This window comes from Artemia franciscana, chromosome 2 (assembly GCF_032884065.1).
Source record: "Artemia franciscana chromosome 2, ASM3288406v1, whole genome shotgun sequence".
Taxonomy (NCBI): domain Eukaryota; kingdom Metazoa; phylum Arthropoda; class Branchiopoda; order Anostraca; family Artemiidae; genus Artemia; species Artemia franciscana.
In genome coordinates, this window is record NC_088864.1 from 42,891,486 (window position 1) to 42,907,592 (window position 16,107).

General features: G+C 35.2%; 1 protein-coding gene across 2 annotated transcripts in view; it reads right to left on the bottom strand.

The window, feature by feature from the left end:
- Nucleotides 1–208: 208 nt before the first annotated feature.
- LOC136042060 (uncharacterized) overlaps nucleotides 209–16,107 on the bottom strand; it is a 36,760-nt gene continuing 20,861 nt past the window's right edge. The window contains exons 5-6 of one of the 2 annotated variants that reach the window (XM_065726940.1): nucleotides 5,861–5,971; nucleotides 209–1,101 (exon numbers count right to left, since the gene is read on the bottom strand). In XM_065726940.1, the coding sequence (XP_065583012.1) occupies nucleotides 683–1,101; nucleotides 5,861–5,971 (530 nt within the window). In that variant the 3' untranslated portion in view covers nucleotides 209–682. Of the gene's footprint in view, nucleotides 1,102–5,860; nucleotides 5,975–16,107 lie in introns of both variants that reach the window. The other variant, XM_065726931.1, reaches the window with a different exon arrangement.

The following is a 16,107-nucleotide window of genomic DNA, read 5'->3' on the forward strand; positions in this document are numbered from 1 at the left end:
ACTATCTTTGATAGTTGAGTTTTGAGTTTTGGTGAGTTTTATTGGAAAATTGCAACTGGAATGAAACATAACTTTGAAGGTACTGTTAGAGGAACAAAATAATCCCTTCCCGCCATTTGACCCAATGAAGGTTAAATTTGGCTAAAATCAAGCTTTCGAACAACATAGAATTTCATTTTTTCCCATAGGAATACATAGAATATGAGAATACACTTATTAAAATAATTATAATTGCAAAAATTAAATAAATCAACAGTAAAAATATAAATAATAAATAACACAACAATAATATTGTACCACTCTGATTGACAAGGATGTAAAAATTGGCTCAATTTGGCTCGTTAAGAACTTGAGTGTGGGCTCATTGACTGACATCATACTAAAGAAACGCTGTACCATATATTTGATATAATTGGTTGGAAACGGGATATCGAGTACAGATTCTTTATAGATGTACAGTAAGTTTTAATTTTCCATCTAGCAATTGGGAAATAGGTGTACAAGTAACAAACTGAAATAGCCAGTAAGATCCCATTAGAAAAACAACTGTCCGTTTGTACTTTGTTCTGTTTAGCAATAAATACAAGAAATTATCCTACCTATTCTGCAATCTATTTACAGAGACACTTAGGTCTGATCTCTAATTAATTGCGATTTTTATTACATCTGTGCTATTTTTAGATTACAACCAATTCTTGCTATTCTTTGCCCACACTGCATCTTTCCTACAGACAAATAATTCAGTATCATCACATTTCGCAGTGGCCCAGTGATTATATTTTGTATTCTGGAGTACTATGACACAGTCATACTTGGGCTCTCCATCTTCCCATTTGTCAAACTTCATTAAACTCCCGTCTGACCAATGAAAATGTGTTTCATTTAATCTAGAAGCACCAATAAAGACTCTGGATACTCCAATATCACTTAAAAAGTCACTCAGATATTTATTCTCTTTATTATTCTTTATTGTTATGAATTGGGCATTGTAGTCTGAACAGTGCTTGCGAGCACTACTCCATTTTGTAAACCAGTTTGGAACAAAGTAGCACTTGCAGTTCATATGCTGATCACAATACATTTTCCAATCGACTTCACATTCTAAAACATAAGAAATAAATGATATAAATTTTTCAAGCTAGGTAGACTCGGTAGACTAGGTATACAAAAAAAAAAAAAAATGCAATATCTGGATCTCAGCATCAAGCACCCATTTAGGGGGGTTAATAAAAATATTTCAGTCATTATTTTTATGCTTGCAAGCAACAATTGGCTATATCTTTTGTATTCTAAAATGCTTGTTAGAAAATGTTAAAAAAAAAGTTCATACAGAGTTTAACGTTATAATTTACTTTCATTTGAATTTTTTTCTAATAAAAGGAGATTAAATGAATAAAGGTTAAATGAGCACTATGTGATAAAGTGATAAATCATTGAGCTGAAAAATTAAATATTTAGCCTAAAGAATAGAGTAGTTGAGATGAGAGGGGATAACCCTCACATACTTAGGACATCTTAAATTTGTTTTGAAATTAAGTATCATTCTTTACTTTTATTTAAGAAATCTAAACTCAATTTTTATTCTATTTGTTTTTAATATCATGTTTAAAGTTGTCCGGGCTAATGGGTTGCATTAGCTATAGCATTTAGTAGAACCTTTGTATTAGAAGTTTCCATTTATAGTAGAAACGTGGCGGGAGAAGTCATGTTAAAAGTAGTTATGCAATGGTCGTGGAGTAGTGGTATAAAAGTGGTTGAAGGAGCAACCGTCGCATCATAGGAGGACAAGACTAATGGCAGGATTATTCTTGCTATGAGAGGTCGTTCTGAGAGTATCCTGAGTGGGATTTGTTTGCTTGGAGCAATGGTGGTATAATTGGGTGTGGTGGGTGCATTAGTAATATCAAGTCTGTGAACAGCTGGATTAGTAGGAGATGCTTCAGGAGTAGTTGTGCTAGGAGTAACTGTCAAAAGAAGAGTTGCCATATGAGTTGTCCTGGTTGAAACAACAGTAGCTGTAGCAGCAGTGGCAGGAGTAGTCGAGTTGGGAAAAGTCACTTAGAAAGGATTGAATAGAAACTGTCATGGTAGGATTAATCGTGGTGGGACAAGTCCCGGCATGATTAATAGCTAATGACGGAAGGAGAATTCGTAGTAACAGTGACGGTAGTAGCATTACCAGTAGTCGTAGTAGAAACAGCACCAGCAGTAATATGGATGGCTGCTTTCTGTGACGGTCTCAATTTAGTAGTTTTTCTAAACCTGAATTTCTTTTAATTTCAAATCGTGACTGAATCCATTAAGTTGGCTAATGTTCAATACCTGAAAATTTTCACAGATTAAAAGAAGAGGGAGAGTAAATTTTGCGCAATCCCTCGATTGTTTCGGGCCCTCCATTTACGGTTCCTCAATTACCACCGAATGATCTAAGTCAAAACAGAAGCAACACGCATAACAAATAGAGCAACAAGGAGAAGAGGGTGAATTTTTTTGAACACCCCAAGCCCCAATTTATTTACTTCCACAATATTTAGTTAACATTATACACAAATAACTTTTAGACTGTTCGATTTTAACTAATGGTTCTGGCCTGATTTTGCGCCATACCCAGCCCAGGCATTTCTAAAATCCTGATTCCCCCTCAAGATATTTAAATTTTGCTATTCAAAATTTTACGTGCATTCACCTGAAGGAAGCTTAAAATGCCTTTGGTTTGATATCTTGGTAACTTTCTTTGGCCGTCCACTAGGTATATTCTATTCCAATGAAAAAAATTATCTGAATACAACACATTTTATGCAACGTATAAAGTGATTTTAATACTATTATGCACCGGTTTTGCTCTTTAAATGCATGTGAATATGAAATTCAAATGGATTTTTTTTTCAAAATTAAGGCTCTGTAATATTGTTGGCCGAAAGGTAACGTCCTGCCCTTTGCCCACCAAAATGTTGCCATTCCCTACCGGTGGGGGCCTGTGGGCCATGTTGGGAATCATGGATTCAGAAAAATGCTCAAACATACTGTCTGAAATGTTTAAATACATTGTTTTGGTTAGAGATCTGATAGTTTAAGACCCTTCCCAATATGATCCCTTAACAATAGTGAGTTGAAAGACGTGCAGCAGATCTAAATTTATGAACGGGAAAGGAGTAGAATTAGCTTTGGCCTGTCAATTTTGATTTGGGACCTTCTATTATGGAGTAAAATTTTTGGACCATCCTTATGCCAAATAGGCGAACATTTCCAATGGCCTAGAAAACCGTGGTTCGCCCTTCTGAGTAGGAAACTTGTCTGATCCTTATTCTTTGGCCGTTCTCTGAGGTGCATTCTCTGAATGTTAATTGAAGGATCAAAAAAGGAAAGAGGTGCAACATGTCAAAATTGGGAAATACACCCTGAGCAATCACAAGCTGGAAGACATGCAATATCTTTATGAAGTTAAAGAGTAAAAGGGGATAGGTCCCCAGGGCCTCTTGATTATATGATCTAGAATATTTCATGATCCTGATTTCGATAAGGCGTCACGTGTCCATACTAACACCTAAATTCAGTTAGGAAGTCATTTTTTACCTTAGTCTTTTGCATAATTTCAGGCTGTCGCCCCTGAGCCTACATGGATCAAGTTCTCTGGACGCATCTTTTTACATTTCTACTGTTTTGATAAGAATAACTTTTTTCAAATGTAGCCCACCACTTTTTAGTGTGGCGGAGGAATCAAGAGACAAAATGATTGGTTACAGGGCACTTTGCCACACTTGATCACTTTCTATCGTTTAAAACAGGGTGACAAAGTTAATTCCCCAATAATACGACCATTTTACGAATAGAACACATAAGTGTTGCCATTTTGGAACATAATTATCTGCAACCTTTTTTCTACCAATTTTTATTTATTTTTTTCAATCTTGTCTTGGTTTCAAATAAATAAAAGCGTGGCTTTTAATAGATACACTATTTTTGGCTATACATTTAGTGATTTGTGACTTTGGGTTCTCTGAACAAGCAGAAATAGGCTTGTTTAAGAAGAAAAGGGAATATCTTCAAGTTATTGTTTGAAAAACAGGTAAAATTACTCCAGATGTGGTTATTTGTGTTTGTATAGGCAAGTTAATTCAAACGATTTACAGTTGAATTACAAAGGGGTAGATAGTATGAGTCAATCCTTGGATAATTTTGCTGATAGAATAGAAATCAGATAAAAAGAAGAAACATGTAATTTGGTATCCCATTTCATATACTTTCCAAACATATTATTCACATCCAATGTAATTGTGTCTCAACTCTCCCCCCCACCTAATAGGGTCTGGTATACATTAAACTCTGAAAATCACTCTATGAAACAGTTTATTAAACATTGTATTCATAAACTAAATTTTATTTAGTTATAGCACTGTAACTTTTCTAAAACTGCTAAAAGGAAAGGCTTTGCTATTTTTTATGCTTATTGGTCATCAAGAGCTGATTAAAACTTCAAAATAAAGTCGATTAAAAAAAAATAATCTTTTGTGCGTAATCTATAGTTATATCTGCATTTTTTCAGACCCCCCCCCACAGGATCATTATATTCTTTTAAGGCTTAAGGCTATATTTGTCCCACTTGGAGGAGGGGGGTAGGGATGCAATTAGATTAAAATATTCTTTCTCTTCAATCGATTTTTGCCTTATATCTTAAATGTAAAATAACAAACAATAAGAAATTTCTTTCTTCACCATATTCAAAAATTTGTAATGAATTTTCAGAGTTGCTTCTGGTGAACTTAAGCCCAGCTCCCCAAACTATATACTAAACTTGCTAATTTTATTGGTTTTCATTTCTTTTTATGGCACTATGTAGTGGTCGCAGTTTATGTCTGTCCGTCTGTCTGTCGTTTCCGGTTTTGCTAGTTCGGGCACTTCTAGATAAGCTAGGATGATGACAGCTGGCAGGTGTATCAGAAACCGGACCAAATTAAATTAGAAATAGTCGCTTCCCCGATTCAACCATCTGGGGGAGGGGTATAGAAAGATCTTATTTCTTAGATGCTCCATTATCAATTTGAATTGGATCCGGGGACATTGGGGGTTGGAGCGGGGAAACAGAAATCTTGGAAAACGCTTAGAGTGGAGATATCGGGATGAAGATTGATGGAAAGAATAAACACAAGTTCTAGATACGTGATTGACATAATTGTAACAGATCCGCTCCCTTTGGGGGACTTGGGGGGATTTCCAGTGCTTTGGCAAGTTCGGTGCTTCTGGACGCGCTAGGACGATGAAAATTGGTAGGCGTGTCAGGGAATTGTACGAATTGACTTGACAACAGTCGTTTACACGATCAGACCATCGGGGTGGGGCTAGAGGGAGGGGAAATCGTGAAAAATGAGGAAAAATCAATGAAATCCGACATAAATTTGGAGATAAAAAAACAATTGAATAGAACTTTGAGCATTGTGTAGTGTATCATAGTTACAAGAGCTTGATGGTGCATGTATATTTGTATAAAACTTTTTCTCAAGTTACAATTTTAAAACTTTTATCCGGCTCAGGAGATTTGATCTTAAAATAGCAGTAAGAAGCGACAGGTATGGATGCTAAAGCTAGCAACAAGTGCGAAAGATCTGCAATCACAATTCCAATATTCTATTTATCTCTTATATATTTTAAATTTTGTCTTAACTCTGTTTTATATCTTTCTTTTATGTCTTAACTTCAATTAAATTGCAATGAATACCAGTAAAAAGTCTGGAAGATCTGTGCACACAACTACTACGTTCTATTCACACCTCTTAAAATTTGTATTTCCGAATGCGGTGTACGGTGTATTTCCGAATCGTAGGAACTAAGACTACATTAAAATATAAAATCATCGGCTCAATACCTTTAGTGTACTTCTTATTTTGTTTGTCTTTAGTATTATCTTCCTTTTTCACTTCTGATTTACTCGGTTGAAGTAGCATAAATTCGTCTTCCTCACCACTGAATATGCTGTCTTCTGAAAAAGATGACTTTTTTAATTCATGAATATTTGGCATAATATGTGAATTATGTTTTACAATCTATAATTTACTAAGGACATGTTATAAACTAATGATTAAAGGTAATTTTGTAAATACCACATGTTGCTCAAAATTATTGAAGCCCTTTATCAGAGTCAAAATCTGATTTATGCAATTATAAAAAAACTAAAAAGAAATTCTATGTCAAACGAAATGGAAGTGAATCTTTTGAGGACGTACCAAAGTATTAAAAGATTGTTAAATTAAGCCATTTGGTTGAAAAAAAATGTGTTGCCAAAAGCCACTTGGAGTGTTGGAATAACTGAGACCCTTTGATCCCAATCGTTGAGCACCATAAGTGACGACATCTGGACTCAAACTCTCGGAGGTGTAAAAAAAGCTCTTAAGACTCATCCCTGCGCAATTCAATATGGACCAGACACCTAACAGTACGACTAAAGCCACTAATTGAATTTTGTCATTGAGTTTCGCTAATTCACCAATTAAAGTATGTTGATACGTTTGCCTTCCGTCCATCCAAAGCGAGTGGATCAGATCAAGGCTGCAACAAGGCACAGTTATGAGCCAAGCTCTTACTTCCCATAGTTTGGATCCAACGTTTCTAACTGTTAAAATAATTGTGACTGGAATTAGCCAACCCCTTCTTCCTCTTACGCAGTGGTCGACAGTTTTTTAAATATGCCCGCCTTGGAGTTTTTGCCCTTCGGGGTTTGAAGTAGGTCACTCTGTTCAACTGTCTTTAATTTATACCCATTTTTAAATTCTTTAGCTTCCCCTACTCCTTGAGGGGTTTGGGGTCAACCCTCCTATTGACCGTCGCTTTCCTTTTTACACCCCGATGGGCTGCTGTTATTAACGTTAATACAATTTATCAGATATTAAACGTTTTAGATTTCCATTTATTCAGTTTTAACTGCTTATATTTTTGTATAATTTCAAGGTTTTATTGCTTGTTTCTTTTTCGAGTTTCAAGTGCGTGTTTTTTGTAGTTTCAAGATTTTAACGTTTCTTTTTCTTTGATTTCAAACTTTATATTGCTTATTTTTAACTTTTCCAAGATTCTGATGTTCTTAATCATTCTAATGAAAAGATAGTCAATGGAACGGTTGACCCCAAATTCCTCATAAGGTTAGGGAAGGCCTCCAACGCGGAGGGAAGCGTATAATCTCATCCGTTCGCTCCGGAAAAATATAGCAATAAAAACAAAAAATAGGCTGAGCTAAAAGTTATAGAATAGACTCCAACACACAATGTTATAATAAACTCAAACAGGACGGCCGGCCCAATACTCTTGAAGGGCCAGGGCCCCAAGTTGGGAGTATGTTAAGAAAGTTTCTCCGTTACAAATATGAAAATAAAATTAAATGATAAGTCTTCTCGTAAAACAACTTTAAATAGTAAAAAAACTGAATATTCTAACTTCACGTCCGGAAGGCTTTATTTACGGAAAAAAAAAAATCTGTTTGACTCATTCCATCGGAAAAAAAGAACGTGATCTCAAAATAAAAATTCTTTTCTTTGAAAGAGAATGTAATAAAATTAGCAGGATTAAGTCGCAGGTGTTTAAACTTGATGAATTGGCAAGATGACGCTTTTCAGATGTTTAGAAGGTTGCATCTCGTTACAAACATACTGTATGCCCTTTACTGTGATTAATATATTGGCGATAAGGAACACCTATAGGTATTTGCCGCCGAACGCATAAAAAATAAATAAATAAATAATAAAAATAATATGTACACCAAGTAGCGAAAAACCCCTGAATATGCCGTACAAGGCCCCTAGGAAATACCGTATAGGTACACCATGTAGCAGGGAGTTAGCAATCCGAAAAAATGCTTTCGCATGCCCAACAGATAAAAGATAAAATACCAATTTGTCAGTATGCCCCATAGATGTAAGGTAAATTGCTGTGGTATGCCCCATAGATACAAAGTATAAAAGGCATTGCGATGTCAGGGTATCCTTTCTTGCATAAACCATGATTGATATTTCTACTAAAGTAGTAACTAGAAGTGATTCCAAGGGCCTTATTTACCTGCCAGGGCAGTCCATTGAGCTCCCACCGAAAGTCAATTAAGTAATATCAAATATTTGGATTATTTAAGTTATACTTTTGCGTACACTTCTATAATAGGCAAATTCCTTCGAGATCCAACCAGGAAGAGAAACTACCGTCGAATGCATTTTAATAACATAAACTTGTTCAGAGTAAAGAGAACTAACACTTTTTACCATTAGTCTCAAGTTTTATTTATTTCAAGTCACCTGTTTGAGGTGTAATAGGACTTTGAATTTATTAAGACCTAAATTTTACGAGCTTGCGTTAGCAGCAAGTTCCAACAGATTTCCTTTGCACTTTAAATGGTAATGAGATTTATGAGTGGTTTTTACTTATAACAACGTTCATAACAGAATTTATTTTGCCCAAAATAGAAACTGGACCAAACTCTTATAGTGCATAAAATGTACGTCAGTTCTTCATCCCCATCGATGAAATATATTCCTATAATAATGGTAAAGATCAAAAACGTTTCCAGCAGCTCCAAAAGTGCTGCCACCTAATACTACTGGGCATTTCTACTCGAGATTTCATTTGAGATTATCATTTCTGCTTTGTGGGATGCAGCAGAGGAATAGTGTCGCATGTTGTTCCTCTGCTTTATTAGTTGTCTGATTGCTAAAGGAATTAGAACTAATACTTTTCTTATTTCCTAGCAGCAACATTCAAAAGATCAAGCAGAAAATTAGAAATGAGGCAATGTTTTAATGATATTATATAAGGATTATCAACCTGTATAATCAGGACAAAATTTGGCCCTCTACTCCTCTAAATCCACCCCCACAATATGTTTTCCAGCAGAAAGACAGACACGATTTATTCATTTTTTTACCGGTTGGCTTAAAGCTTATTGGATACATGTGTTGGACCAATGGGACATAGGAACGATGATTTTCAGAGGCTTCGGTTGCAGTTATGCTTGAAATAGGGTACCCATAACTGCTTAAAATTTTGAGGCAAGTTTGACGGCTAACAGAGGGGACAAATTTCAGAGATGCATACCAACACAAACCCCCACTTGTTTTTTATTGAAAAGCCTGGATTTGCTTTAAACTCTGTAGCCAATAAGATTTTACGCAATAATTTTTATACCGCATACCTTGGCTAGTGTTTGTACTAGCTTCTTTTTTAGGAACCGCTAGCCGTCAACAGTTTTCCGTTGACAATCTGTAAACGGCGTCGCGGATTCAGTAGAATTTTACGTAACCCACTAGGGGTCACAAACGTCCCATGGTCAGAGTGCATGACCGCAAAGCCCGACAGCTTTTCCGTCCCAATCGTCCACAGTTTCAGGATTGGAATTTCACTCAGATTTGAAAACTTTTTCACTTGTGCTGGCTAGTAAGGTTCTCCAAACTCTTCTTTTTTGTAAAAATTTTGTCTCAAACCCTTATAATGAAAAGTATCGATTCCCAACACCACAGACAAAATTTTGTCGCAGGCCAGATCGTGCTAAAATTCGGATATGGTGACTCATATTAAAATCAAACCGAAAATATTTTTTAGCAGAATTTCCCGGTAATTTGGGATAAATATTGTCATAGGCAGCGCAATAGCGCTTCCAAAGTAAAGAGCGATGTGGACACAACGTATTATTATTATTATTTTTTTTTTTGGTTTTAGACCAGGCTACTTCGTATCAAAGGAGTTGTCTTAGAAACTTTGAAAAGGGCTCATTCAATTAGGAATTGAAAGGGCTAGTGCCCCTTTTAATAGTCAAAAGTGGTTGGAAGGCAACTAACCCCCCTCCCACGCCCACCATTTCCTCAAACACATCCGATCAAAATTTTGAGATAGCCATTTTTTTTCAACGCAGTTGAAAGGCCCGGGAATTATGTATTTAAAAATGACACGATCCTCCCTATAGCCCTCAGGGCAAGGGTTGCAAGTTTTGCCCTGGGGGCATATAAGGTTTAAATAGAAAGGATAATTGTATACACTTCGGAAGGGCCTTATTGGATTGCTAAAAAAAAATTTAATGCCCTTTTTGAGATTCAGAGGGACGGTAGGGTGGATAATCCCCCCCACATATCGTATTTTCACGAAATGTATCTGATAGAAATTTTGAGATGACCATTTGCTGTTCTAGAAGCTTCAAAAAAGTCTCATTCGATTGCAAATTGAAAGGACTAGTGCCCTTTTTAATAGTCGAAAGGGATTAGAGGGCAACTAGCCCCCCTCCCACGCCCACCATTTTCCCATATACATCAAATCAAAATTTTGAGATAGCCATTTTGTTCAACGTAACTGGAAGGGCCAGAAATTAAGTATTTGAATATGATCCGCCCCCCCCCCCCCAAATCCTTCAGGGCAAGGGTTGTAAGTTATTCCCTGGGGGCATATAAAGTATATATATAGAAAGGGTGATAATATAAACTTCGGAGGCTGCTCATGCGTTTAGTAATCAGAAGTTATAATGCCCTTATTAAGATTCAGAGCGATCAGAGGGAGGATACCCCCCCAACCTCGTATTTTTCCGAAACGCATTTGATAGAAATTTTGAGATGGTCATTTGTTGTCGTAGAAACTTCGAAAAGAGCTTATTCGGTTGGAAATTAAAAGTTTTATTGCCCTTTTTAATAGTCAAAAGTGATTGGAGGGCAACTAAACCTCCACCAGTGCCAACAATTTTCCCAATCACATCCAATCAAAATTTTGAGATAGCCATTTTGTTCAATGTGATTGAAAAGCCTGGAAATACTAAAAAAGAATGGAAAGAATACTAAAAAAAGGGAAAACACTAAGAAAAAACTAAAAAACTAACAAAACTAAAAAATGAAAAAACCTAAAAGAAAACAAAAAAAGGAAAAAAACTAAAAAACTATCTTCTATAAAAAAAAGGAGAAAAAACAGAAAAAAACTAAAAGAAAACTAAAAAAATGAAAATTTTTTTAAAAATATAAAAAAAATACTAAGAAATTAAAAAAATACTAAAAAAAACTAAAACTTGAAATAATTAATTACAATAAAACTGCAATAAAATGAAATTATATTAAAATCGCAATAAAATATTTTGCAATATTTCATTTCAGTAATTTGCAAAAGTGAAACTTGAGGCTCTTATTAAATTTTATTAAATTACTTAAAGAGTAAGAAACTGGTAATTGCACTACTGCAGAATACTAGTGTTACTGCTACATTTACTACTACTACTACCTTTATTGCAGCTACTTCTAGGGCCAACAGAAATGAGATGAAAATTTCAAGAAGTATATAAACATACAGATTATTAGAAGGACAAATCAGCAATGGCTAATTGTATTAAGTTGAAACCTCCGGGACTTGATGAGAGGGATGCTCAGCTGACCAAAAGGCATTAGGTTAATACTATTGCTGCTAGTAGTCCTACCGCTATTCAATATTAGTGCTAGTAATACCATTACTACTACTGTGACTACTATTACAACTATGCCTAAGGGTATAAAGGAGAAATTTTCAAAAAATTTTGAGGGAGAAGATGAACTGAATCAGAACTGGCGCCCTCTGTATACAGGTTGCTAAAAGGGTGTAACAGCAATATCTTGGGAACAGTTAAGTGTGGGAAGTTGAAATTAACAGGGCTTGTTATGAGGGATATTGTACTAACCAAAAGAAAATATTCGCATCCCAATGCTTCTGCTTCTACTCATACTATTATTACTGTTACTATTATTACTACCTCTATTACTGCTACTGCCTCTACAGCTTAGGCTACTATAATTAATTCTACAGCGACTACTATTATTACTATTGCTGTTAAAACTAAGGATATTAAGGGAATAAATTTGGAATACATAGAAGATGTATGGACCTAAATCGAAACACACTATGCCCACACAGGTTTTCAAGTGGACGAATCAAAAACATTTCGGGAATGGTTGATGGTATGTATTAAGCTTGAATTTTCAGCTTCTGTTTTAGGGAATGTTGAAGAAACCTAAGTTTCTATGTCCATATTACTATTAATGCTGCTACAACTATTACTACTGTGCAAGCTAAGGGTATTAAGGTGAAGCTTCTAAGGAATGTTGAATGTTGAAGTAAATAATAAAAACCAGGAGCTTGAGAGCTTTCAAAAAGGTTTCAAAGCAATATCTGAAAAAACTACTTAATATTTTTGGTTTAGAGTGCCTTCTCGCCAAAAGGCACTATATGTATACTTTTAATCCCACCACTACAGTTAATGTAATTAATGACGCTATAGGTATTAATAAGAAACATTTAGGGAATGTTTATGAGTTTCAATTAAAGGAAAAAAACTGTAGGCATGCAGATTTTCAAAAGGGCATATAAGCAATATCAAAGGCAGCACCACTCTATAATGGCTAGAAATATCCTTAAAACTTGTAAAGGAGCTAATTCAATTCAAAATTGAAAGCTCTGGTGCTCTTGTTAAGAGTAACAAGCGATTGAAGGGCAGGCAGCACTTTTCTCAAGCCCCTTCATTTTCTTACGCGTCCATTCAAAATTTTGAGACAATCATTTCGTAAAACATCCACAATTAAGCAATTGGCCCATTATGCTTTAAAATGAAATGTTATTTTGAAATAAATCCAAAGGTATTGTGTTTATGGTTGCCAATAAGAGACCTCAGCAACACATTGAGAACGATGGGGTAATAAGTTGAAACTTTTAGGGATACTACTATTGCTATTCAGCTATTAAGATTTAAATAAATAAAAAGATTGTAAGTGTATCCAGGTTGTCAAGGAGCATAGATAGAATATTTTGGGAGTGATATTAAGTTTTATTTTTCAGGTCAACTTCAGAAACTATACAATTACATTAAAAATATAGTTTGTGTCAGGATTAACAATTGCTAAAAAAGTTTCTCCAACATACAAATAGCCATCCCTACTATGGATTCTTATAGAAATTAAATAAAAAAAAGTTTTTTTTAACTGAAAGTAAGGAGCGACATTAAAACTTAAAACGAACAGAAATTACCCCGTATATGAAAGGGGCTGCTCCTTCTTCAGCGCCTTTCTCTTTGCACTAAAGTTTGACTCTTTCTCTCAACTCTACTTTTTAAAACAGTAAAAACTTTAGCGTAAAGAGCAGGGTGTTGAAGAGGGAAGCCCCTTTCATATACGGGGTAATTTCTGTTCGTTTTAAGTTTTAATATCGCTCTTTACTTTCAGTTAAAAAACTTGTTTTTTTATTTAATTTCTGAACGTTTTTTAGTTAATCCATGTATTGATTTCGGCTCTCCGCACATAAATAATTAAAGCGAAATTTGCATATTTATTTATTTGGCTAAATGGCTTTCCCATAGTTTTGATCGAATGATTTTGAGAAAAAAGGAGGGGGAGGAGGCCCAGTTGCCCTCCAATTTTTCGGGTACTTAAAAAGGCAACTAGAACTTTTTAGTTTTTACGAACGTTTTTATTAGTAAAAGATATACGTAACTTACGAATTAGCTTACATAACAAACTTCTATATTTGCATGTTCTTATTACGTATATGAGAGGGTTCGCCCACTCGCCAATACCTCGTCATTCGTCAATAACTTTTTACATTAAAGCTTTAATTTTGTCCCCTGAATCACAAAGGCCGTAGAATAAATAGTTGAAATTTACTAAAAATCCTTCAGCGTAAAGAGTGAGGTATTAGGAGGAGGTGAACCCCTTATATGCGTAATATTTTCTGTTCGTTTTAAGTTTTAATGCTACTCCTTACTTCCAGTTGAAAAAACTTTTCCATATTTATTTTCTCATTGTTTTTTTTTAAATAATGCTAGAAAATGCTGCGCCCCCTTTATGGAAATCTTCTTCCCGCATGACAAATTCCTCCATGGAAAATTTCCCCCACATAACCCCCTCTTCTCAACCCCCCTCCCAACCAAAAAATCCCCCTGAAAACGTTTCTACACTTCCCAATAACCATTACTATATGCAAACACTGGTCAAAATTTGCAAATTGCAGCCCCTCCCACGGGGACTGTGGGGGAGTAAGTCGTCCCCAAAGACATAGTTATAAGGTTTTTTGACTACGTTGAATGAAATGGCTATCTCAGAATTTTCAACCGACGACTTTGGGAAAATAATTAGAGTGGGAGGGGGCCTAGGTGCCCTTCAATTTTTTGGTCACTTAAAAAGGGCACTAGAACTTTTCGTTTCCGTGAGAATGAGCCCTCTTGCAAGATTCTAGGACCACTGGGTCGATACGATCACCCCTGGAAAAAAAAGAAACAAACAAATGAACACGCATCCGTGATCTGCCTTCTGGCAAAAACTACCAAATTCCACATTTTTGTAGATAGGAGCTTGAAACTTCTACAATAGGGTTCTCTGATACGCTGAATCTGATGGTGTTACTTTCGGGGTAGTTTCCCCCTATTTTCTAAAATAAGGCAAATTTTCTCAGGCTCGTAACTTTTGATGAGTAAGATTAAACTTGATGAAACTTATATATTTAAAATCAGTATTAAAATGCGATTCTTTTGATGTAGCTCTTGGTATCAAAATTCCATTTTTTAGAGTTTTGATTACTATTGAGCCGGGTCGCTCCTTACTACAGTTCGTTACCACGAACTGTTTGAAAACTGAAAAGATATAAAATATAAATTTGTCCATGAAAAAGACCATGTCAATAAAAATAAACAAACAAAAATAAATTTAAAAAAACTTTCCATAGTCAAGTTTTTCGAAGAAAATTAAAGAGCTTAATTAAGCCAAGATTGAGCAAAAATAAAGTCAAATAATCTTCCAAGCGTAAAAATGCCACAAACCAATATCAATAAATAAATGAAGCTTAAAATGAACAAAAATTACAATAAATAGCCAAGTCAAACTCAAAACAAGCAAAAATTAACACGAATAGGGCTGATAACCCCCATGCCTTCTCAAGACCAGAACACAATTTGCGCTTTACCGAAAATAAAACACATTTCAAATGTTTTTACTTTTCTAACTTTTATAAATACGAAATTATCAAAACTTTTAAGGAATAAATATCAGTATATATTAATTAAACTGACAACCCATGGTGATTTGTTTTTTTTGTTGTGTTTTTTTTTCTTCAGTAAAGGGCAAAGTGTGTTCTGGTTTTGAGAAGACATGGGGGTTATCAGCCCTACCCATGTCAACTTTTCCTTGTTTTGAGTTTGACTTGGCTGTTTATTGTAATTTCTATTCGTTTTGAGTTTCATTTATTTGTTGATAGTGATTTGCGGTAGTTTTACGCTTGGAAGATTGTTTGACTTTAGTTATGCTCATTCTTGGCTTAATGGAGCTCTTTACTTTTCTTAGAAAAACATGTTCTGTGGAATTTCTTTTAAAATTAATTATAAGGAAAGAGTCAATGTGATATTTTCAATAGGATTCCGTTTTTTTCGTATATTGTATAACTGTGTTCTTTTTTCCGTTGAAAGACGCATCAAATTAAGTGGACCCACGGAAAAATCCGTAGAAGTAGAAACATTGACCTCGACGTTCCAGTTTTAAAGTTTCTATATTTGGGGATTTCAGTTTATCACAGGGAGTGACTTAGTAGTGAGAATCGCAAAACATGTTCGTTTCCATAGAAAGGGTTAGACAGTTCTGCTAAGTTTCTTTTATTGACTCGGGACCAGCATTACAGGGTAGACTCCCCCCCCCCTATGTCAATCTTGGAGAGTGATTATGATCGCAAATCGTGATCAGGGCCGTAGGCAGAATATTTTTGGGGGTGTTTTACACAAAGATTTTTTTTCATGAGGAGGTCGTTTAAACCAAAAAACTAAAAAACACATTAACAATTTGTTTTTATCCATTTTTGTTACGTTTTTAAGAGTCAGAGAAATATTTGAGAGGGGGGAGTCCAAGCCCCCAAATAAATTTTCTTGATTAGGACCGTATGCAGAATATTTTTTGGGGTGTTTTACACAAGGTGCTTTTTCGGGGGGAGGGGGTTTAAACAAGAAAACTAAAAATCGCATAAAAAACTTGCTTGTATCCATTTTTGTTACACTTTTACGAGTCAGAAAAACATTTGAGAGGGGGGGGGGGGGTTCCAAACCCCCAAATACATTTTCTTCGTCCAAGATGTATCTGAGGGTAGGAAAATTGTCCCTCGGTAATTGGCTGT